General features: G+C 59.1%; 2 protein-coding genes across 4 annotated transcripts in view; one reads left to right on the top strand and one right to left on the bottom strand.

Moving 5' to 3' along the window:
* Positions 1–5,842, bottom strand: part of CACNA1A (calcium voltage-gated channel subunit alpha1 A) — a gene marked incomplete at its 5' end in the record, with an annotated part of 51,169 nt that extends 45,327 nt beyond the window's left edge. The window contains 2 exon segments of the mRNA XM_083881936.1: positions 393–497; positions 5,588–5,842. Coding sequence (XP_083738062.1) covers positions 393–497; positions 5,588–5,842 — 360 coding nt within the window.
* Positions 5,843–11,130: 5,288 nt separating this feature from the next.
* On the top strand, positions 11,131–21,376 carry YJU2B (YJU2 splicing factor homolog B). Of its 3 annotated transcripts, XM_083881870.1 has the most exons (14): positions 11,131–11,283; positions 11,362–11,468; positions 11,563–11,616; positions 11,873–11,955; positions 12,382–12,437; positions 12,568–12,628; positions 12,719–12,861; positions 14,088–14,260; positions 14,846–14,984; positions 15,094–15,145; positions 18,254–18,426; positions 18,999–19,175; positions 20,341–20,565; positions 21,009–21,376. In XM_083881870.1, exons 2-14 carry the CDS (start codon positions 11,466–11,468, stop codon positions 21,137–21,139), a joined length of 1,470 nt encoding a protein of 489 aa, XP_083737996.1. In that variant the 5' UTR covers positions 11,131–11,283; positions 11,362–11,465; the 3' UTR covers positions 21,140–21,376. The 3 variants fall into 3 exon arrangements, with proteins under 3 accessions (XP_083737996.1, XP_083737995.1, XP_083737997.1); XM_083881869.1 differs by having other exon boundaries at positions 11,131–11,468; XM_083881871.1 differs by lacking the exon at positions 18,999–19,175 and having other exon boundaries at positions 11,131–11,468.
* The last annotated feature ends 1,822 nt before the right edge of the window (positions 21,377–23,198 follow it).

The following is a 23,198-nucleotide window of genomic DNA, read 5'->3' as shown; positions in this document are numbered from 1 at the left end:
ACTCCCCAGGACCCCCCAAAGCCCCCCAGGACCCCCCCAGGACCCCCCAGGGCCTCTCTGGGACCCCCCCATGAACCCCCCAAACCCCCCCAGGGACCCCCCCCAGATCTCCCCCAGGACCCCCCAGGACCCTCCAGGAGCCCCCAAAGCCCCCCATGACCCCCCATAACCCCCCAGGACCCCCCCAGGACCCCCAGGACCCCCCATAATTCCCCATAACCCCCCCAGATCTCCCCCAGGACCCCCCAGGACCCTCCAGGACCCCCCAGGACCCCCCAGCACCCCCTCAAATCCCCCCATGACCCCCCAGGACCCCCCAAAGCCCCCCAGGACCCTCCAGGGAGCCCCCCAAACCCCCCCAGGACCCCCCCGAGCCCCCCGCAGCCCCCCACCAGCCGCTCCGACATGGGGGTCTTGTCCTCGTCGGGCAGGTGCTGCTCCAGGGCCAGGACGATGCAGTTGGCGATGATGGTGGCTAAAATCATGTATTCAAAAGGAGTGGGGAGGGGGCCAGTCAAGGAAATAAAAGAACGAAGAAACCCCCCCCAAAAAATCCCCAAAAAATAATAAAAAAAAACCCCCAAAAAACACCACCAAAAAAACCAAAATAAACCCCCCCAAAAAAAAACCCAAAAATAAAAATAATAATAAAAAAACACTAAAAAAAAAAACACAAAAAACCCCCAAAAAACCACCAAAAAAAAAAAAAAACACCAAAAAAAAAAAAAACCACCAAAAAACCCCCAAAACAAAACAACCCCCCCAAAAAAACCCCAAAAAATAAAAAAACCCGAAAAACCCACAAAAAAACCCACAAAAAAACCCACAAAAAAACCACACACACAAAAAGAATAAAATAAAATAAAATAAAATAAAATAAAATAAAATAAAATAAAATAAAATAAACAAAATACCCCCAAAAAACCCACCAAAAAACCAAAAAAAACCCCAAAAAAACCCACCAACAAAAAAAAACCCAAAAAAACCCCACAAAAAACCCACCAAAAAACCACAAAAAAAAAAAAAAAAACTCAAAAAACCCCCAAAAAACCCCCTCCAAAAAACAAAAAAAACCCCAAAAAAACACAAAAAAGCCTCCAAAAAACCCACCAAAAAAACCCCAAAAATCACAAAAAAACCCAAACCCCCCCCCCCAAAAAAAAACCTCCAAAAAAAACCCCCAAAAAAACTAAAAAAAAAAAAAAAAACCCCAAAATAAAACCAGGGCTGGGAGGGACCCCCACAACCCACCCGGGAGCGGGAGGGAAACTGAGGCAGGATTGGGGGGGAAACTGAGGCAGGATTGGGGGAAACTGAGGCAGGATTGGGGGGGGAAACTGAGGCAGGACTGGGGGGGAAACTGAGGCAGGACCGGGGGAAACCGAGGCAGGGCTGGGGGGGAAACTGAGGCAGGATTGGGGGAAACTGAGGCAGGATGGGGGGGGAAACTGAGGCAGGATTGGGGGGGGAAACTGAGGCAGGACTGGGGGAAACTGAGGCAGGATTGGGGGGGAAACTGAGGCAGGATTGGGGGGGAAACTGAGGCAGGATTGGGGGGGAAACTGAGGCAGGATCAAAGGCAGCCCCAGAGCGGCCCCGGGGTCGGCGGCCTCGTGTTCGTTAATTAATTAATTTCCCTCATCAAAGCGGCGGCCGCGGCTTCGGATCCGCGGGGAGATCAAAGGGACAGAGGGACAGAGGGACAGGGGGACAGAGGGGACAGCGACACGGCCTGGGGGGGCTCTGTGACATGGGGGGGGTCTCTGTGTCCCCCTGTCCCCTGTCCCTGTCCCCTGTCCCTGTCCCCTGTCCCTGTCCCTGTCCCTGTCCCCTGTCCCTGTCCCTGTCCCTGTCCCTGTCCCCATCCCTGTCCCTGTCCCCTGTCCCTGTCCCTGTCCCTGTCCCCTGTCCCCTGTCCCCTGTCCCCTGTCCCTGTCCCCTGTCCCTGTCCCCTGTCCCTGTCCCTGTCCCCTGTCCCCTGTCCCCTGTCCCCTGTCCCTGTCCCCTGTCCCTGTCCCCTGTCCCCTGTCCCCTGTCCCTGTCCCCTGTCCCCTGTCCCTGTCCCTGTCCCTGTCCCCTGTCCCCTGTCCCCTGTCCCCTGTCCCTGTCCCTGTCCCCTGTCCCCTGTCCCTGTCCCCATCCCTGTCCCCTGTCCCTGTCCCTGTCCCTGTCCCTGTCCCTGTCCCCATCCCTGTCCCTGTCCCCATCCCTGTCCCTGTCCCTGTCCCTGTCCCTGTCCCTGTCCCCTGTCCCCTGTCCCCTGTCCCTGTCCCCTGTCCCTGTCCCTGTCCCCTGTCCCCTGTCCCCTGTCCCTGTCCCTGTCCCCATCCCTGTCCCCTGTCCCCTGTCCCTGTCCCTGTCCCAGGCCTGGCCCGGTTCCCAGACCGGGATCTGGTCCCGTTCCTGGCACAGTTTGGAGCATCCGGTGCCAAATTCCGGCCCGGCACGGGGCCTGGCACGGCCTGGCACGGCCTGGCACGGCCTGGCACGGTTTGGAACGGTTATTGGGGCAGCGGAACCCAAATCAAACCCAAATCAAACCCAAATCAAACTCAAATTAAATCAAGATCAAACCCGGATCAAACCCAAATTAAATCCAAATTAAACCCGGATCAAACCTGGATCAAACCTGGATTAAATCCAAATAAAACCCGGATTAAACCCAAATTAAATCCAAATTAAACCCGGATCAAACCCAGATCAAACCCGGATCAAACTCAAATAAAACTCAAATTAAACCTGGATCAAACCCTGATTAAGCCCGGATCAGACACGGATCTTTTTTGGGGTCCTGGGGGTCCTTTTTGGGGTCCTGGGGTCTTTTTTGGGGTCCTGGGGGCCTTTTTGGGGTGATTTGGGCCCTTTTAGGATGCTGGGGGTCCTTTTTGGGGTGGTGGGGGGTCTTATTGGGGTCCTGGGGTCCTTTTTGGGGTGCCTGGGGTATTTTTGGGGGTGATGAGGGTCTTTTTTGGAGTCTTTTTTGGGGTCCTGGGGCCTTTTGGGGTCGCTGCTTTTGGCTGTGGATTTCAGGGGGCAGAAAAAAAGGGGGAAGGGGCTCAAAGGGACCCCAAGGGCAGCGGGGTCGGGGTTTGCACCTCCCCAAAAAATGGCCAAAAAAAATTCCAAAAATCACCCCAAAAGGGGACTGGGGACCCCAAAAAGGGGCTGGGGAACCTAAAAGGGGGTCAGGGATCCCTAAAGGAGGCCGGGGACCCCAAAAGGGGGACAAGGACCCCAAAATGGGGCTGGAAACCCTTAAAAGAGGTCAGGGAACCGTTAAAGGGGCCAGGGACCTCAAAAAGGGGAATGGGGACTCCAGAAGGGGGTCAGGGACCCCAAAAGGGGACTGGAAACCCCTAAAGGAGGCTGGGGACCCTAAAAAGGGGCCAGAGACCCCTAAAGGAGGGCAAGGACCCCAAAAGGGGCCTGGGGACCTCTAAAGGGGGTCAGGGAACCCTTAAAGGGGGCCGGGAACCCCTAAAAGGGTCTGGAGGACCCTTAAAGGGGGTCAGGGACCTCAAAAGGGGGCTGGGGGACCCCAAAAGGGGGGCAGAGACGCCAAAAGGGGGGCAAGGACCCTTAAAGGGGGTCGGTGACCCCAATTCAGGCCTGGAGCCCCCCAAAGGGGACACGGTGACCCAGAACAGGGACCGTGACCCCGATACGGGGATGGGGAGCGCGCGCGGGACAGGGTGACCCCAAATCGGGGATGGAGACCCCAAATCGGGCACAGGGACCCCAGAATGGGGATGGAGACCCCAAATCGGGGATGGAGACCCCAAATCGGGGATGGAGACCCCAAAACGGGGACAGGGACCCCAAATCGGGGACAGGGACCCCAAATCGGGGATGGAGACCCCAAATCGGGGACAGGGACCCCAAATCGGGGATGGAGACCCCAAATCGGGGATGGAGACCCCAAATCGGGGACAGGGACCCCAAATCGGGGATGGAGACCCCAAATCGGGGACAGGGACCCCAAATCGGGGATGGAGACCCCAAATCGGGGACAGGGACCCCAAATCGGGGATGGAGACCCCAAATCGGGGATGGAGACCCCAAATCGGGGACAGGGACCCCAAATCGGGGATGGAGACCCCAAATCGGGGATGGAGACCCCAAATCGGGGACAGGGACCCCAAATCGGGGATGGAGACCCCAAATCAGGCACAGGGACCCCAAATCGGGGACAGGGACCCCAAATCGGGCACAGGGACCCCAAATCGGGCACAGGGTGACCCCAATCCGGACCCAGATCTCGGGGCTGGGGGTTGGGCCCGGGGTTTTGGGCCATCCCATGAATAAAAGGGATATGGGTCCCCCCTCCCCAAAAAATAAATAAAATCCCATAAATAAAAGCCATAAATAAAATAAATAAAAGGATATGTCACAAAAAATAAAAAAATAAAAATAAAACAAAAAAAATAAAAATAAAAATAAAAATAAAAAACCAAAATAAAAATAATAATAAAAAATAAAATAAAATAAAATAAAATAAAATAAAATAAAATAAAAGCCATATCCCATAAATAAAAGGGCTATGGGTCCCCCCAGCCCACAAATAAATGGAATACGGGTCCCCCAGCCCATAAATAAATAGGACATGGGCCCCCCCACCCCAAAAAATAAAAGGATATATCCCATAAATAAAAGGCATAAATAAAATAAATAAAATTATATATCCCAAAAAATAAAAGCCATAAATAAAATAAATAAAAGGATATATCCCAAAGATAAATAGGACACGGGTCCCCCCACCCCAAAAAATAAAAGGATATATCCCATAAATAAATAGGATATATCCCATAAATGAAGTAAATAAAGGATATACCCCATAAATGAATGGAATATGGGTCCCCCACCCCATAAATAAATGGAATATGGGTCCCCCAGCCCATAAATAAATAGGACATGGGGCCCCCACCCCAAAAATAAAAGGATATACCCCATAAATAAAGAGGATATGTGTCCCCCAGCCCACAAATAAATAGGACATGGGCCCCCTACCCCACAAAAATAAAGGACATGGCTCCCCATAAATAAAAGGATATGTCATAAAAAATAAAAATAAAAATAAAAATAAAAATAAAAATAAAAATAAAAATAAAAATAAAAATAAAAATAAAAATAAAATACAATAAAATACAATACAATAAAATAAAATACAATACAATACAATACAATAAAATAAAATAAAATAAAATAAAATAAAATAAAATAAAAGCCATATCCCATAAATAAAAGGGCTATGGGTCCCCCCAGCCCCACAAATAAATAGGACATGGGCCCCCTACCCCACAAAAATAAAGGATATGGCTCCCCATAAATAAAAGCCATAAATAAAAGGATATGTCATAAAAAATAAAAATAAAAATAAAAATAAAAATAAAAATAAAAATAAAAATACAATACAATAAAATAAAATAAAATAAAATAAAATAAAATAAAATACAATAAAATAAAATAAAATAAAATAAAATAAAATAAAATAAAATAAAAGCCATATCCCATAAATAAAAGGGCTATGGGTCCCCCCAGCCCCACAAATAAATAGGACATGGGTCCCCCTCCCCACAATCCAAGGATATGGCCATTCGGTGATCTTTTTGGCGTATTTCCTGACCACGTTGTCCTCGCCGAAGAGGAAGAGCGAGCGGTTGACGGTGAGGCAGTTGTGGCGCACGGGGATGGGGTTGTACAGGGCCATGGTGCGCGCGCGCTGGGCCATGGACTGTTTGTAGAGCCGCTGCCCCCCCGGGGGGCCCGCCCGCGAGACCCCCCCCCTGCCCCCCCCCGGGGCTCCCCCCCGGCCCGGGGGCGCCTCCTCGGGGAAACGAGCCATGGCCGGGCGGGGGGCGTCACCGGGACCACCGACAGCAGCTGGAGGAGGAGAGGGAGAGGGGGGGCATCACATCCCATGGGAGACCCCAGACCCGAGTTGGGAGTGGGGTGGGGAGGGGGCTGGGGGGTTGGGGAACCCCAGGAGGTCAGGAGGGGTTGGGAGGGGGGGGTTGGGGGGCTCAGACCCCCGAGATCAGGAGGGGCTGGGGGGGTTTGGAGACCCCACCGGGTGTTCAGGAGGGTCTGGGGGGGGTTGGGGACCCTCAGGAGGGTCTGGGGGGTTTGAGGACCCCCAGGAGGGTCTGGGGGGGTCTGGGGGGGTCAGACCCCCGAGATAAGGAGGGGCTGGGGAGGGTTTGGGGGGTTTGAGGGGTTTGAGGACCCTCAGGAGGGTCTGGGGGGGTCTGGGGGGTTTGGGGACCCCCAGGAGATCAGGAGGGTCTGGGGGGTTTGGGGGGCTCAGAGCCCGGTGTTCAGGAGGAGGAGGAGGAGAGGGGGGGCATCACATCCCATGGGAGACCCCAGCCCCAAATTGGGAATGGGGTGGGGAGGGGGCTGGGGGGGTCAGAGCCCGGAGATCAGGAGGGTCTGGGGGTTTGGGGACCCTCAGGAGGGTCTGGGGGCTCAGGAGGAGGAGGATGGAGGGGAGAGCGGTGCGGGGGTCCCGAGCATCCTCCGGGGAGGTGGATGGGATAAATAATAAAATAATAAAATTAATAAATTTAAAAAAAAAAAAAAAAAAAGAGGGGGGGGTCTTTCTCTGGTGTGGTGGATTAAATAAATAAAAAATAATAATAAGTAAAAAATAAATAATGAAATTAATTTAAAAAGGTGGGGGGGTGTCTCTCTCACCGGTGCAGCGGATGGAATAAATAAATAAATAATAAAATTAATTTAATTTTTTAAAAAAAGGGGGGGGGGGTTTCTTTCCCTGGTGTGGTGGATGAAATAAATAATAAATAATAATAAATAATAAATAATAAATAATAAATAATAAATAATAAATAATAAATTCGATTAAAATAAAGGGGGTCTCTCTCTCTCTCCGGTGCAGTGGATGGAATAAATAAATAAATAAATAAATAAAATTAATTAATTAATTAATTAAATAAAAAGGGGGTCTCTCTCCGGTGTGGTGGATGAAAATAAATAAATAAATATAATAAATAATAAAATTAATTTTAAAAAGGGGGGGGGGTCTCTCTCTCTCTCCGGTGCGGTGGATTAAATAAATAAATAAATAAATAAATAATAAAAAGGAGAGGGGGGTCTCTCTCTCTCTCTCTCTCTCTCTCCGGTGCAGTGGATGAAAATAAATAATAAATAATAAAATTAATTAAAAAAAAAAAATAAAAGGGGGGGGGTCTTTCTCTGTCTCCGGTGCGGCGGATGAAATAAATAAATAAATAAATAAATAAAATAAAATTAAATTAAATTAATAAATAAATAAGAGGGGGGTCTCTCTCTCCTCTGCGGCGGATGAATGAAAAAGGGGGGGGGGGGGGGTCTCTCTCTCTCTTCTCTCCTCAATCCGATGAGTTAAAAAGGGGGGGGGGGGTCGGGGGTCTCTCTTCCTCTTCCTCTCCCGGCGCTGCGGCGGCTCCTGGCGCTGGTTCTGGTTATTTGGGGGGGGGTCCCGGTGGTCTGGGGGGTCCTCGCGCTGCTCTCGGCTCCGGGGGGGTCCCGGCGCTGCGGCTCCCGGCGCCCCCCCCCCAAATCCGGGAATTTGGGGGTTGCGGTAATTTGGGGCGCGGGGGGGGGGTTGGAGGAGGAGGAGGAGGAGGAGGAGGAAGGTGAAAAGCTCCGAAAAAAAATAAAAAATAAATCCTGGGGGGTCGTTCAGAGTGTCCTGGAGACCCCGGCCCGGAGAAATGAGGAGGGGGGGGGGGTAAAAAAAAAAAAAAAAATCCAGAAAAAATTCCAGAAAAAAATCCGAAAAAAAAATCCAAAAAAAATCAGAAAAAAATCCGAAAAAAAATCCGAAAAAAATTTAAAAAAAAATTTTCAAAAAAAAAAAAAAAATTCAAAAAAAAAAAATCCAAAAAAATTTCAAAAAAAAAATTAAAAAAAAAAAAAAATCACCCCAAAAAAATCAAAAAAAAAAAAAAAAAAAAAAATCCAAAAAAAAAAATTCCCCCCCTAAAATCCTCCAAACGGCGACGAAAATCCGAAGGAAAAAAAAAAAAAAAAAAAAAAAAAAAATAGAAATAAATGTCAGTAAAAGGCGAAGGCGGTTCCGGGGGGGGGTCTCTCCTCCCCGGGCCCGGGCGGGGGTCGCCCTCAGCCCCCCGGCAGCAGAGGGATGGCGGGGCCCATCGGGCCGGGCTGCGGCAGAGCTGGAGCTGCTGCTGCTGCTGCTCCTCCTCCCCCTCTCCTTCCTCCCTCCCTCCCTCCCCTTCCCTTCCCTTCCCTTCCCTTCCCCAGTGCCCGGGACCTTCCTCCTCCTCCTCCTCCTCCTCCTCCTCCTGCTCTGGTTTCTCCTCCTTTTCTGGTTCCTCCTCCTGCCCCAAAATTCCAGAGACTTTCCCCCTCCTCTTCCTCCTCCTGCTGCCCCCCAATACCCTGGACCTTCCTCCTCCTCCTCCTCCTCCTCCTCCTCCTCCTCCTCCTCCTTTTCTGGTTCCTCCTCCTGCCCCAAAATTCCAGAGATTTTCTTCCTCCTTCTCCTCCTCCTCTGGTTTCTCCTTCTCCTCCTGCTGCCCCAAAATTCCAGGGGTTTTCACCCTCCTCTTCCTCCTCCTGCTGCCCCCCAATACTCGGGATCTTCCTCCTCCTCCTCCTCCTCTGATTTCTCCTCCTCTGGTTTTTCTCCCTCCTCCTGCTGCCCCAAAATTCAAAAAAAATTCCTCTTCTTCCTCTTCTTCCTCCTCTCCCTCCTCCTGCCCCAAAATTCCAGAGATTTTCCCCCCTCTTTTAACCCCCCCCCTTAATTATTACGCTTTTATTATAATTTAATTATATTTATTGTATGTTTATTGTAATTTAATTATATTTATTATATATTTATTATATTTATTATAGTTATTATTTTTATTATTATATTTATTATATATTTATTATATATTATATTTATTTTATATTTATTATAAATTATATTTATTATAAATTATATTTATTATATATTATATTTATTATATATTTTTATTATATATTATATTTATTATAAATTATATTTTTTATAAATTACATTTACTATATATTATATTTATTATATATTATATTTATTATAATTTAATTATAACAAGGTTTAATTACCCCGCCGCTGCCTCAGTTTCCCCTCTGTCGCCCCCTCCCCACCCCGGGCCATTCCCGGTGGTCTCGTCCTGTCACCCCCAGACCCAAAACGCCCCTCCCGGTCCGTGACCCCCCAAAACTGGGTCAGCGGTGCCCCCCCCCCCCCGGCCCGGCCCCCGCTGTGACGTCACGGCCCTTTGTCCCCAAGCGTCGCTTTTGTCCCCGCGCACGTGGCCGGGCCGGTGTCACCCCCGGGGCGCCGGTGTCACCAGGCGGGGGGGGCTGAGGGGGGCTGAGGGGGGCGAGGGGACACAGAGAGGGGCTGTCACCAAATGGGGACACTGAGGGTCGCCTGGGAGATGTGGGGAGGCCGAAAGGGAATGGCGCTGCATTGGGTCACCTGTGTCACCTGTGTCATCTGTGTCACCGGTGTCACCTCTACCAGTGTCACCTGTGTCACCTGTGTCACCTGTATTACCTGAGTTACCTGTGTCACCTGTGTCACCTGTGTCACCTGTGTCACCTGTACCAGTGTCACCTGTGTCACCTGTGTCACCGGTGTCACCTGTATTACCTGAGTTACCTGTGTCACCTGTGTCACCTGTGTCACCTGTGTCACCTGTACCTGTGTCACCTGTGTCACCCTGTACCTGTGTCACCTGTACCTGTGTCACCTGGGTCACCTGTGTCACCTGTGTCACCCCTCACCTGTGTCACCCCCCTGTGTCCCCAGTGTCCAGGCCAGGCCGTGCCCGTGTCCCCATCCAGGACACGTTGGTGACACCAGGGACACAGTGGTGGCATCAGGGACACGTTGGTGGCATCAGGGACACAGTGGTGGCATCAGGGACACGGCGATGGCACTGGGGACATGGTGGTGACATTGGGGACACGTTGGTGGCATCAGGGACACGGTGACACCAAGGACACAGTGACACGGCGGTGGCACCAGGGACACATTGGTGACATTGGTGACATGGCGGTGGCACCAGGGACACGTTGGTGGCATCAGGGACACGGTGACACTGCAGTGACACCAGGGACACAGCGGTGACATTGGGGACACATTGGTGACACAGCGGTGGCTCATTAGCCACCTGTGATAAGGCGGTGGCCACCCACAGGGGCTGATCAGAGACACGGGGACACCGCGGTGACACCAGGGACACGGCGGTGACATCAGAGGACACCGTGGGGACACCGCGGTGGCACCTGCTGGGACCTGCTGGGGACAGCGACAGGGATGGGCTGGGGACACCGAGAGACTGAGGGGGGGACAGGGGGGCGTGGGAAGGGGCGGGGACAGGGCCACCACCCCCCTGGGGACATGGGGACAGGGATGGGGACACTGCCACCCCCATGGGGACACTGCCACCCCCGTGGGGACAGTGATGGGGACATTGACAGTGACAGTGCCATCCCCATGGGGACATGAGGTGATGGGGACACTGATGGGGACAGCGCCACCCCGTGGGGACATGGCGACACTGATGGTGACACTGCCACCCCCATGGGGACAGTGATGGGGACAGCGCCACCCCGTGGGGACATGGGGACAGTGTCACCTCCATGGTGACACTGATGGGGACACGGATGGGGACCCGTGAGGGGGGCTGACAGTTAGGGGAGCAGTCGGTTGCTATGGAACCCCGTTGCTATGGAATCCCGTTGCCATGGCGCCCGTTGCCATGGAGACCCTTCTCTACAGCCCCCCCATTGCCGTGAACCCCCCATCCCTATGGACCCCATCGCTTGGCACCCTGTTGCCATGGAGACGGACGCTGTTGCCATGGCGACCATCACTACGGGACCCCCGATACCGCCGACCCCCCGTTGCCATGGAAACAGGTCACTACGGTCCCCCCCGTTGCTATGGCGCTGCCGCTACTAGGGCCCGCCGTAAACCACCGCGCTGCGGCTCCTCCGGCTGTCGCAAAACGCCGCCGGCGGGGCGGGGCCTCCAGGAATAGTCCAGTGAACGGACCAATCAGATGGCGGTAACAGGGAGCAAATAAACCAATCAGCTGGCGGTAACGGGGAGGAAGGGGCGGGGCTTGAGGAGCGGAGGCGGAAGTGGCGGCGGTGGGAACCGGGAGGTGCGAACGGGGCCGGGCCCGGGACAGGCCGGGACAGCTCGGGGACGGTCCAGGACACTCCAGGACAGTCCAGGACAGTCCAGGACAGTCCAGGACAGCTCAGGACAGTCCGGTACAACCCGCTGACCCCAAACCGCGGGTGCAGCCGGTCCCCGGTAAGGCCCGGTGACCCCCAGGCCTCTCCCGGTAGAGCCCGGTGACCCCAGGCCGCGTTCCCAGTCCAGACCAGTGACCGCCAGCGCCCCCCAGTCCCGGCCAGGGTGACCCCCCCGGGGGTCCGGAACAGCCTCGGCCATGGTGAGTGAGGGGGGGGCAGTGTGGTCACTGTGTGGTCGCTCTGTGGTCAGTGTGGTCACTCAGTGGTCACTCTGGTCACTCTGATTCCCCCCAGGGCGAGCGCAAAGGAACCAACAAATACTATCCACCGGACTTTGACCCCGCCAAGGTGGGCTGGGGGGGCCTGGGGGGCTTGCGGAGGGGTCTGGGGCAGGTTTGGGGGGGCTTGGGGGGGGCTTGGGGCGTTCTTGGGGGGTTTAGGGGATTTTTTGGGGGGTTTGGGGGAGTTTCGAGGGGGTTTTGGGGAGGCTTGAGGGGTTTGGGGGGGTTTTATGGGGCTGGGGGATTTGGGGTGGGTTTTGGGAGGGTTTGGGGGATTTTTTGGGGGGTCCTGACACCCCTTTTTTTGCCCCCCTTTTCCCCAGCATGGCTCCCTCAACAAATACCACCACAGCCACCCCCTGCGGGAGCGGGCCCGGAAACTGTCCCAGGGCATCCTGGTCATCAGGTGAGGGCTGGGGACCCCCGAGTGTCCCCTGACACACCTGGGGGCACCTGTGATACCCCCGAGTGTCCCCTGTCACACCTGGGGGCACCTGTGATACCCCAAAATGTCCCCTGTCACACCTGGGGGCACCTGTGATACCCCAAAGTGTCCCTTGTCACACCTGGGGGCACCTGTGACACCCCAAAGTGTCCCCTGACACACCTGGGGGCACCTTGTGACACCTGGGGGTGCCTCTGACACACCTGGGGGCGCCTGTGACACCCCAAAGTGTCCCTTGTCACACCTGGGGGGCACCTGTGATACCCCAGAGTGTCCCTTGTCACACCTGGGGGGCACCTGTGACACACCTGGGGGCACCTTGTCACACCTGGGGGGCGCCTCTGACACACCTGGGGGCACCTGTGACCCCCCAAAAACCTCCCCCAGGTTCGAGATGCCCTTTAACATCTGGTGTGACGGGTGCCAGAACCACATCGGGATGGGTGAGTGACAGCTGGGGGGGCTTTGGAGGGTCCTAAAGGGGATTTGGGGGGTCCTAAAAGGGGTTTGGGGACTCAGGGGGGTCCCCAAATCTGCAGGGGGGTGTTTAACCCCCTCCCCAAACCCCCCCAGGCGTCAGGTACAACGCGGAGAAGAAGAAGGTGGGGAATTATTACACCACCCCCGTGTACAGGTGAGTCAGGGCTCTTTTCCTCACCTGCGGGGACACCTGGGGACCTTTTGGGGACATTCTGAGCCACGTGTCCCCTCCCTCCCCGCGCAGGTTCAGGATGAAATGTCACCTGTGTGTCAACTACATCGAGCTGCAGACGGACCCCGGGAACTGCGACTACGTCATCGTCAGCGGGGCCCGGCGCAAGGAGGAGCGCTGGGACCCCGGGGACAGCGCCCAGGTGCTGCCCACAGGTGAGTCCTGGGCTGTCCCAGTGTCCCCAGTCTATCCCAGTATGGCCCAGTATGGCCCAGTCCCCATCCCAGTGTCCCCAGCCCATCCCAGGTACAGGGACAAGTGCTGGGACCCCGGGGACAGTGCCCAGGTGCTGCCCACAGGTGAGTCTGGTGTCCCCAGTCCATCCCAGTGCCCATCCCAGTGTCCCCAGTCCATCCCAGTTCATCCCAGTATGGCCCAGTCCCCATCCCAGTATGGCCCAGGTCTGTCCCAGTATGGCCCAGTGTCCCCAGCCCATCCCAGTATGGCCCAGGTACAGGGACAAATGCTGGGACCCCGGGGACAGCGCACAGGTGCTGCCCACAGGTGAGTCCGGTGTTCCCAGTACATCCCAGTATGGCCCAGTATGGCACAGGCCTGCCCCCAGTCCATCCCAGTATGGCCCAGTATGGCACAGGCCTGCCTCCAGTCCATCCCAGTATGGCTCAGGTACAGGGACAAGTGCTGGGACCCCGGGGACAGCGCACAGGTGCTGCCCACAGGTGAGTCTGGTGTCCCCAGTCCATCCCAGTGCCCATCCCAGTGTCCCCAGTCCATCCCAGTATGGCCCAGGCTCGTCCCAGTCCATCCCAGTATGCCCCAGTGCCCCCAGTCCCTGTGGGTGTCCCCAATCCCCCTGTCTGTCCCCTGTCCCCATGGCCATCCTCAATCCTCATGACTGTCCCTGTGACTGTCCCCAATCCCCCCGGTGTCCCCATGTCTGTCCCCCAGCCCCGGAGCAGCAGGAGTGCCTGGCCCTGTGGCTGTCCCCTGTGTCCCCATGGCTGTCCCCATGGCTGTCCCCTGTCCCCATGGCCATCCCCAATCCCCATGGGTGTCCCCAATGTCCCCAGTGTCCCCAATGTCCCCATGGGTGTCCCCAATGTCCCCATGGCTGTCCCAACCCCTCTGGGTGTCCCCCAGCCCCGGAGCAGCGTGAGCGCCTGGCCCTGGACCCCATGTCTGTCCCCAGTCCCCATGGCTGTCCCCATGGCTGTCCCCATGGCTGTCCCCAGTCCCCATAGCCATCCCCAATCCCCATGTCTGTCCCCAGTCCCCATGGCTGTCCCCAGTGTCCCCTGTCTGTCCCCAGCCCCGGAGCAGCGGGAGCGGCTGGCGCTGGACCCCATGTCTGTCCCCATGGCCATCCCCAATCCCTGTGGCTGTCCCCAATGTCCCCAATGTCCCCATGTCCATCCCCCAGCCCCGGAGCAGCGGGAGCGGCTGGCGCTGGACCCCATGTTCCGCCTGGAGCACGGCGTGACCGACAAGGAGGTTCTGGAACGGGCCACCCCCACCCTGACCCGCCTGCAGGAGGCCCAGGACGCCTGGAAGGACGACTTCGGCCTCAACAGCCGCCTGCGCCGGCGCTTCCGGGTCAGTGGGGGGCCGGGGACCCCAAAACCTGCACTGGGGGCTGCAGAAACCCCAAACACCCTCACTGGGGGCTCGGGGACCCCAAAACCTGCACTGGGGGCTCCGGGACACCCCTAATACCCCTTTGGAAACTCTGGGACCCCAAAACCTGCACTGGGGGCTCCAGAAACCTCAAATACCCCCTGGGGGCTCCCCAAACCCTCACTGAGGGCTCCAAACCCTGGGGGGGGGTGGGGTTGGGCCACCCCCAGCCCCATTTCCCCCCTCAGGAATCCCAGGAGTCTCCAGGCCCCCTCAGGGGGGTCTTTATGGCACCCCCAGCCCCATGTTTTCCCCCCAGGAGTGTCTGGGCCCCCCAGGGGGCTCTTTGTGCTGCCCCCAGCCCCATTTCCCCCCCGGGGGGGTCTCGGGCCTCCCCCAGCCCCACTTTATGCCCCCCAGGAGTCTCTGGGCCCCCCCAGGTGAGTTTTTGTGCCACCCCCAGCCCCATTTTATCCCCCCAGGAATCCCCCAGGAGCCTCCAGGCCCCTCAGGCAGCCCTGGGGGGTCTCGGGCCTCCCCCAGCCCCATTTTATCCCCCCCCAGGAGGAGAAGAAGACCCTGCGCGAGGAGGAGGAGGAGGCGGCGGCGCTCCGGGCCCGGCTGGGGCTGAGCATCCCCCTGCTGCGGGAGGAGGAGGAGGATCGGCGCCTGGCGGCCCTGCTGACCCTCCGCGCCCCCAACTGTGCGTGGGGAGGGGTCCCGGGGGGTCCTGGGGGGTCCCGGGGGGGGTTTCACACCCTCCTGACCCCCCTAACCCCCTCCCTCGCGTGTCTCCCCCCTCCCCAAAACAGCCTACGAGGAGCAGCAGCGCCTGAAACGCTCCGAGATCTCCCGGCGCTCCTGGTTCGGCCTCGCCCCCCGAAAGGGGCAGAAATTGGGTCTGGGGGCGGCCAGAGGAGCCGCCAGGGCACCCCCAGGGCCGCCCCCGACCCCCGAGGGGCTGGGGATTGTCAGGAGGAAAACGGCGGGGGAGGAGGGAGGGGGGGTGGAGACCCCCCAGAGCGGGCGGGACCCCCAGGACCCACCCCAAAATGGGCAGGACCCCCCCCAAAGTGGGCAGGACCCTCCCCAGGACCCCCAGGATCCCCCCCAGAGTGGGAAGGACCCCCAGGACCACCCCCAGAGCGGGAAGGACCCCCCCCAGGACCGCCCCCAGAGCGGGAAGGACCCCCAGGACCCCCCCCAGACCCCCCAGGACCCCCCCCAGAGTGGGAAAGACCCCCAGGACCTCCCCCAGACCCAACAGACCCCCCAGGACCCCCCCAATGCAGCCCCCGGCCCATCCCTGGTCGCGGATTATTCGGATTCAGGGTCTGAAAGCTCCTAAATTAATTTTTTGGGGGGTCCAGGAGCCCCCTCCCCAGGACAGGGGGGGTCTGGGGGGGATCTGAGCCCCCTGCCCAGCCCTGGGGAAATCCCCCCTCGTCCTGCCTTGTAATTTATGGTTCCTTGAGGAGTCCCAAAATAAAAAGAAAAAATATAAAAAAATATAAAAATAAAAATATATTTAGAACAAAAATAAGAACATGAAAATAAGAATATAAAAATAAAAAATTAAAAAATATATAAAAATAAAAAAATTAAATATATATTAAAATATATAAAAATAAAAAAATAAAAATATATTTTTATACAAAACAAAAATAAAAAGAATAAAAACGTAAAAATAAATAAATAAAAATAAAAAAAAATAAAATAAAAAATATAAAAATAAAAATATACTTAAAGCAAAAATAAAAACATAAAAATAAAAAACCAAAAATATTAAAATATAAAAAATAAAGAAAAATAAGAAATATATTTAGAACAAATATAAAAACATAAAAATATAAAATTAATAAAAATAAAAATATAAAAATAAAGGAAAAATATATAAAAATATAAAATATAAAAATATTAAAAAGAAAAAATATATAAAAATAAAAATATAAAAATAAAAAATATAAAAATAAGGGGTTGGTGGGGTGTCCCCAGCCCCGCCCCTGGGCGTGTCCCCAGCGGGGTGGGCGGGGCCTCTGCCCATGGGCGTGTCTCCGCCTGGTGGGCGGGGCACCGTGCGGTGCGCGTGGCTCCCGGAAGGGGCGGGGCTTTGTTGGGGACTTTGTCGCGTGTTTTCCCGGGTTTTGTCTCGGGTTTTTTCCCGTTTCTGTCGCGGGTTTTTTCCCGGTTCTATCGCGGTTCTATCGCGGTTCTGTCGCGATGTCGCTGGAGTCGCTGCGGTACCGCCGGGGGTCGCTGGAGCTGCTGAACCAGCGGCTCCTCCCGGGGCAGCTCCGCTACGAGCGGGTGGGGGGCGTGGAGCGGGCCTGGGGCGCCATCCGGGACATGGAGGTGAGGGGGGCCCGGGACCCCCGAGAGACCCCCCAGAGACCCCCTGGGACCCCCTGAGAGACCCCAGAGACCCCCTGAGACCTCCCTGGGACCCCCCCCAGAGACCCCCGGGGTGCTCCAGAGACCCCCTGAGAGATCCCAGAGATCCCCAAGACCCCCCCAAAGACCCCAGAGACCCCCGAGACCCCCCCAAAGACCCCAGAGACCCCCAGGACCCCCCCCTAGAGGCCCCCAAGACCCCCTGAGAGACCCCCGGGACACCCCTGAGACCCCAGAGACCCCCCTGATACCCCCAAGACCCCCCTGGGACCCCAGAGACCCCGGGACCCCCGAGACCCCCCCAGAGACCCCTAAGACCTCCCAGAGACCCCCGAGACCCCCAGAGACCCCCCCCCCGAGATCCCTGAGACCCCCCGGGACCCCCGAGAGACCCCTCCCCACTCACTCACAGAGACCCCTGAGACCCCCCAGAGAGACCCCCCCCCAGGACCCCCAAGACCTCCCAGTCACCCCAAGACCCCAGAGACCCCTCCCCACTCACCCCACAAACTCCTCAAACCCCCCACCCTTTTCTCTCCCCCCCAAATCCCCCCTTTTTTTAGGACCCCCCAAAACATGAGGAGGGGTCTCATGTCCTGTTCCCCTCCCCAGGTGCGGGGGGCTCCGGCCATCGCCCTCCTGGGCTGCCTCAGCCTGGCCGTGGAGCTGGCGGGGGGCTGCGGCCCCTCGGACGATTTGGGGGCTCTGGAGGAGTTTGTGGGGCAGAGGTTGGGGGTCCTGCTCACCGCCCGCCCCACGGCCGCCAACCTGGGCCACGAGGCCCGGCGGCTCCGGGCCTTCGTCAGGGGGCTCGTGGAGACCCCCGGGGTCACCCCAGGGCAGCTGCGGGAGAGGTGAGGGGGTGAGGAGGGGTCTGGGGGGCGTTGGGAGGGGAATTGGGGGTCCTGGGGTGGGGTTTGGGGTGTTAGAGGGGGGTCCAGGGGGCTCCCAGGTGGGGATTTGGGGTCCTGGGGTCCCCCTGGGGTGGGTTTGGGGTTCAAGGGGGGTTGTTGAGGGGGCCCTGGGGTGGGTTTGGGGTTCAAGGGGGGGGTCTCGGGGGTTCTGGGGGTCCCCTGGGGTGGGTTTGGGGCGTTAGAGGGGGATCCAGGGGGCTCCCAGGGTGGGGATTTGGGGTCCTGGGGTCCCCCTGGGGGGGATTTGGGGTGTTAAAGGGGGGTCAGGGGGGTCTGGGGGGCGTTAGGAGGGGAATTGGGGGGTCCTCGAGGGGAGTTGTGAGGGTGGGAGGGGTCCCAGAGGATTCCTGGGGTGTTAAAGAGGGTCCAGGGGGCTCCCAGGGTGGGGATTTGGGGTCCTGGGGTCCCCCTGGGGGGGATTTGGGGTGTTAAAGGGGGGTCAGGGGGGTCTGGGGGGCGTTAGGAGGGGAACTGGGGAGTCCTCGAGGGGAGTTGTGAGGGTGGGAGGGGTCCCAGAGGATTCCTGGGGTGTTAAAGGGGGTCCAGGGGGGTCTGGGGATCCCCTGGGGTGGGTTTGGGGTTCAAGGGGGGTTGTTGAGGGGGTCCTGGGGTGGGTTTGGGGCTCGGGCTGTGTTTTGGGGGTCCCACACCCCCTTTTCCCCCCCAGCATCATCGAGTACATCGAGGGGCTGCTGGAGAAGGACCGCAGCGACAACCGGAGCATCGGGGCCCACGGGGCCCGGCACATCCTGGGGAGGGTCCCGGGCGGGGGTCCCGTCACCCTCCTGACCCACTGCAACACCGGGACCCTGGCCACGGCGGGCTACGGGACTGCTCTGGGTAGGGGGGACTGGGGGGTCCTGGGGGGGCTCTAGGGGGTCCTGGGGGGCAATGGGGGGGCTTGGAGGGCAATGGGGGGTCCTGGGGGGGCTCTGGGGGGGCTACGGGACTGCCCTGGGTAGGGGGGACTGGGGGGTCCTGGGGGGCAATGAGGGGGGGCTTGGGGGGGCTATGGGACTGCTCTGGGTATGGGGGGACTGGGGGGGTCTTGGGGGGCTCCGGGGGGAGGCCTGGAGGGGCAGTAAAGGGGTCCTGAGGGGGCTATGGGACAGCCCTGGGTATGGGGGCAGTGAGGGGGTCTTGGGGGGCAATGAGGGGGCATTGGGGGGTCCTGAGGGGCAATGAGGGGCACCAAGGGGGCAATGAGGGGGGCACTGGGGGTCTCAGTGCCCCCGTTTTCCCCCAGGGGTTTTGGGGGTCTCTCTATTGCCATGGGGTGGTCTCGGGGTGTCCCTGTCTCTGGTCCCTGACATGTCCCCCATGTCCCCCCAGGGGTTTTGGGGGACTCTGTATTGCTGTGGGGGGGTCTTGGGGTCTCTGTCTCGTGTCCCCAACGTGTCCCCTGTCCCCAGGCGTGGTGCGGGCCCTGCACGAGCGGGGGTCCCTGTCCCGCGTGTTCTGCACCGAGACCCGGCCCTACAACCAGGGCTCGCGGCTCTCGGCGCTGGAGCTGCGCCACGACGGGATCCCCGTCACCCTGATCGCCGACAGCGCCGCCGCCGCCGCCATCAGGGACAGGGGCGTGCACGGTGAGCCGGGGGGACAGGGGGACAGGAGGACACAGGGACAGGGGCGTGCACGGTGAGCCGGGGGGACAGGGGGACAGGAGGACACAGGGACAGGGGCGTGCACGGTGAGCCGGGGGACAGGGGGACACAGCGTGGGGACAGGGGGACAGGGGCGTGCACGGTGAGCCGGGGGGACAGGGGGACAGGAGGACACAGGGACAGGGGCGTGCACGGTGAGCCGGGGGGACAGGGGGACAGGAGGACACAGGGACAGGGGCGTGCACGGTGAGCCGGGGGACAGGGGGACACAGCGTGGGGACAGGGGGACAGGGGCGTGCACGGTGAGCCGGGGGACAGGGGGACACAGGGACAGGGGGACAGGGGCGTGCACGGTGAGGGCAGGAGGGGACAGGGGGACAATGGGGACACCGGGTGGGGACAGGGGGACACAGTGTGGGGACATGGGGACAGGAGGACACAGGGACGGGGCGTGTAGGGTGAGGGCAGGAGGAGACGGGGGGACAATGGGGACACAGTGTGGGGACATGGGGACAGGGGGACACGGTATGGGGACATGGGGACAGGGGCGTGCAGGGTGAGCCTGGGGGACAGGGGGACACGGTGTGGGGACATGGGGGACAATGGGGACAGGGGCGTGCAGGGTGAGCCTGGGGGGACATGGGGATGTGGGGACACAGTGTGGGGACATGGGGACATGGGAGATATGGGGACACAGGGACATGGGGACATGGGGATATGGGGACAGGGGGACAGTGGGGACATGGAGATATGGGGACATGGGGTGAGGACACGGGGACATGGGGTGGGGACACGGGGACATGGTGTGGGGACAAGGAGGAGGGACACGGGGTGGGTGACAGACATTGGGGACATGGGAAAGGACTGTGACAAAGCTGTGGGGCAGAGGGAAGGGATGTGACGAGGCACACGGGATGGGGACACAGGTGACACAGGACACAGGTGACACGGCACACAGGTGACACAGGACACAGGTGACAGGCCCCTCTGCCCCTCCTCTCTCTGTCCCAGCCGTGGGGGGCACACGGGATGGTGACACAGGTGACACAGCACACAGGTGACACGGCACACAGGTGACACAGCACACAGGTGACACAGGACACAGGTGACACGGCACGCAGGTGACAGGCCCCTCTCTCTCTCCCAGCCGTGGTGGTGGGCGCTGACCGCGTCGCCGCCAACGGGGACGTGGCCAACAAGATCGGGACGTTCCAGCTGGCCGTGGCCGCCCGGCACTTGGGGGTCCCCTTCTACGTGGCCGCCCCCAGCAGCACCTGTGACCCCTCGCTGGCCTCGGGCCGCCTGATCCCCATCGAGGAGCGGCCGGGGACGGAGCTCACCCAGCTGGGGGGCGTCCTGCTGGCCGAGCCCGGTGGGTGCCGGGCCGGGGCGGGGGTCTGGGGGTCCTGGGTGGGCGGGTCAGAGTGTCTCATTTGGGTCTGGGGTCCTGGGTGGGCGGGTCAGAGTGTCCCAGACCCCATAAAGGGCTGGTGTGTAGGGCTGGGGGTGCCCCGGGGGGCTGGGGGTGCCCTGGGGGGCTGGGGGTGCTCTATGGGTCAGGGGGTCCCATGTGGGGTGCAGACCCCCCATTTGGGTCTGGGGTCTTGTGTGGGGTGGAGCATTTCCATTTGAGTCAGGGGTCCTGTGTGAGGTGTCCTATGGGTCAGGGGGTTCTGTGTGGGGTGCAGGGCTCCCATTTGGGTCAGGGGGTCCTGTGTGGGCGGGTCAGAGCCCCCATTTGGGTCGGGGGTCCCACCCCTGCCTGGGGTCGCTCCCAGAGCCCCCCTGACCCCCTGTACCCCCTTCCCCCTGCAGAGGTGGACGTGTGGAACCCGGCCTTCGACGTGACGCCGCACGAGCTCATCACGGGGGGCATCATCACGGAGTGGGGGGTCTTTGCCCCCTCCGAGCTCTCCCGGGAATTGGCGGAGCGCGGGAAACAGTGACCGCTTCCGCCTCGGTGTATCCCGGTAGCCTTTGCGGCACAATGGCCTCGGTATATCCCGTCAGCCTTTGCTGCATAATGGCGTCGGTATGTCCCGGCATCCTTTGCGGCACGAATGCCCCGGTGTATCCCGGCAGCCTTTGCGGCAAAAAAGACGCGGTATATCCCAAGAGCCTTTGCGGCACGAAGGCCCCCCCCCTCACAGTTTTTTTTAATAAATAAAAGGGATTTGCGGGCACTCACGAGGCTGATGTTTGATTTGCGGGGATGGGGCCTCGGGGGGCTCCTGGAGGGGAGATTTGGGGAGGGGGCGGGTGGATATTGGGGAAGCCCCGAGATCGGGGAGACCCTGACGGTTCTGGGGACGGGCCAGGTGTTCCCGGGGGTCTCCAGCGAGGGTCTCTGTGTCCCCGAGGGGACCCCAGGAGATCGCGCTGTCCCCCAGGGGTGTCCCCGCATCCATTGGGGGGGTCCCGATGTCTTCGGGGGGCTCCCGGTGTCTTCAAGGAGTTCGAGGGGGGCTCTGGGGGATTCTGTGGGGCCCTGAGAGGCTCTTGGTGAGGGTCGGGAGGTCCCGGTGGATCTGGGGGGGCTCTGGAGGGTCTCAGTGGTTTCCCGTGGCTGCTCTCGGGGGTCTCAGTGGATTCCCGGGGGTCTCAGCGGTTTCCCGGGGTCACCGGGGGGGATTCCCGACCTTTCCCGCTTTCCCGGCGCCGCCACAACTTTATGAATGGAACGCTAGGCCCCGCCCCTTTTTCCGCGTGGCTCCGCCCCCGCATCGCGCTGATTGGTTGCCCGCGCCCTGACTGACAGCTGGCCCCGCCCCGCGCTGATTGACAGGGGAGGGAGCCGAAACAGCCAATGGGAGCGCGGCGCGGGCGGGGCCATCGCCGGGAGGGGCCACGCCCCTTTTCGGGTGGGGCAAAAAGACACGTGGGATCCTCCCCTCCCCCACTGTGGGCGTGACCGGCAGAGGGCGTGGCCCCGCCCCCGATGACGTCAGGGAAATTCCCTGGAATCGGCGCCGCCGGGTTTATTTTGGGAAACAAACAGGGAGCGGTTGGGGGAGGGGCTGGAGGCCCGAGCCCCCCCCCAGGGGCCTCGCGTGGGGCGGGGTCCCCCCAAAAACCCCTCCCGTGACTCACCCACGGCCGGGGGGGGCTTGGGGTGGGGACCGGCCACGCCCCAGAGCCCCCCGGGCCTCCAAAAAACTCCCAAAACCCCCCCAGTGCCCCCCCAGACCACCCGGGCCCCCCCACCCCCTGCCAGCCCCCCACGACCCCGTCCCATAATTTTTGGGTGACCCCAGTGGGGGTTTTGGGGGGTCTTGAAGACCCTGTGGGTCATGGAGAGTGACGGACACGCGGGACTGGGGGGTTTGGGGGGTCCTGACGGGGGTAGGGAGGGCTCAGGGGGAGTTGGGGACCCCCAGGGAGGGTCTCGGGGTGCGGGGGCCCGACCCCTGTTCCTGCTGAACTGAGCCAGTTTATCCAAAGCAACTGCAAATCAGCTCAGCGGGCACCGGGGGCAGCGCCCGGGGGTCCTGGGTGGGTCCAGGGGGGTCCTGGGGGTGTCCTGAGGGTGTCCGGGGGGGTCCAGGGGGGTCCTGGGGGGTCCGGGGGTGTCCCGGGGGTCCTGGGGGGGTCCTGGGGGGGTCCCAGGGGTCCTGGGGTGTGCTGGGGGGGGTCCCAGGGGGTCCTGGGGGTGTCCCAGGGGGTCCTGGGGGGGTCCCGGGGGGTCCCAGGGGGTCCAGGGGGTGTCCCAGGGGTCCTGGGGGGGTCCTGGGGGGGTCCCAGGGGGTCCAGGGGGGGTCCTGGGGGGTCCAGGGGGGTCCAGGGGGTGTCCCAGGGGTCCTGGGGGGTCCTGGGAGTGTCCTGGGGGGTCCATGTGGGCCTTTCACCATCCAGTGGCACTTGGGGGGGTCTGGGGGGCCCCAGGGGGGTCCCAGGGGTTTTGGGGAGGATGAGGAGAGCCCCCCAAAAGTTTGGGGGGGGCCCTGGGGGTCCCCGCTGTCCGGGCGAGGGGGGCGGGAGGCGGAACTTAGCCACTGTGAACACGGC

This window comes from Zosterops lateralis, assembly GCF_965231275.1.
Source record: "Zosterops lateralis genome assembly, chromosome: 36".
NCBI classification, from domain to species: domain Eukaryota; kingdom Metazoa; phylum Chordata; class Aves; order Passeriformes; family Zosteropidae; genus Zosterops; species Zosterops lateralis.
The sequence above is the reverse complement of the archived record's forward strand: the minus strand, read 5'-3'. Positions and strand labels throughout refer to the sequence as shown.

What these genes read in the sequence shown, in the direction of transcription:
- YJU2B (XM_083881870.1), top strand. An exon ending in CCAGAACCACATCGGGATGG is followed by an intron (nt 12,438 to 12,567) that starts GTGAGTGACAGC and finishes AAACCCCCCCAG; the next exon opens with GCGTCAGGTACAACGCGGAG. An exon ending in CAGGGACAGGGGCGTGCACG is followed by an intron (nt 19,176 to 20,340) that starts GTGAGCCGGGGG and finishes TCTCTCTCCCAG; the next exon opens with CCGTGGTGGTGGGCGCTGAC.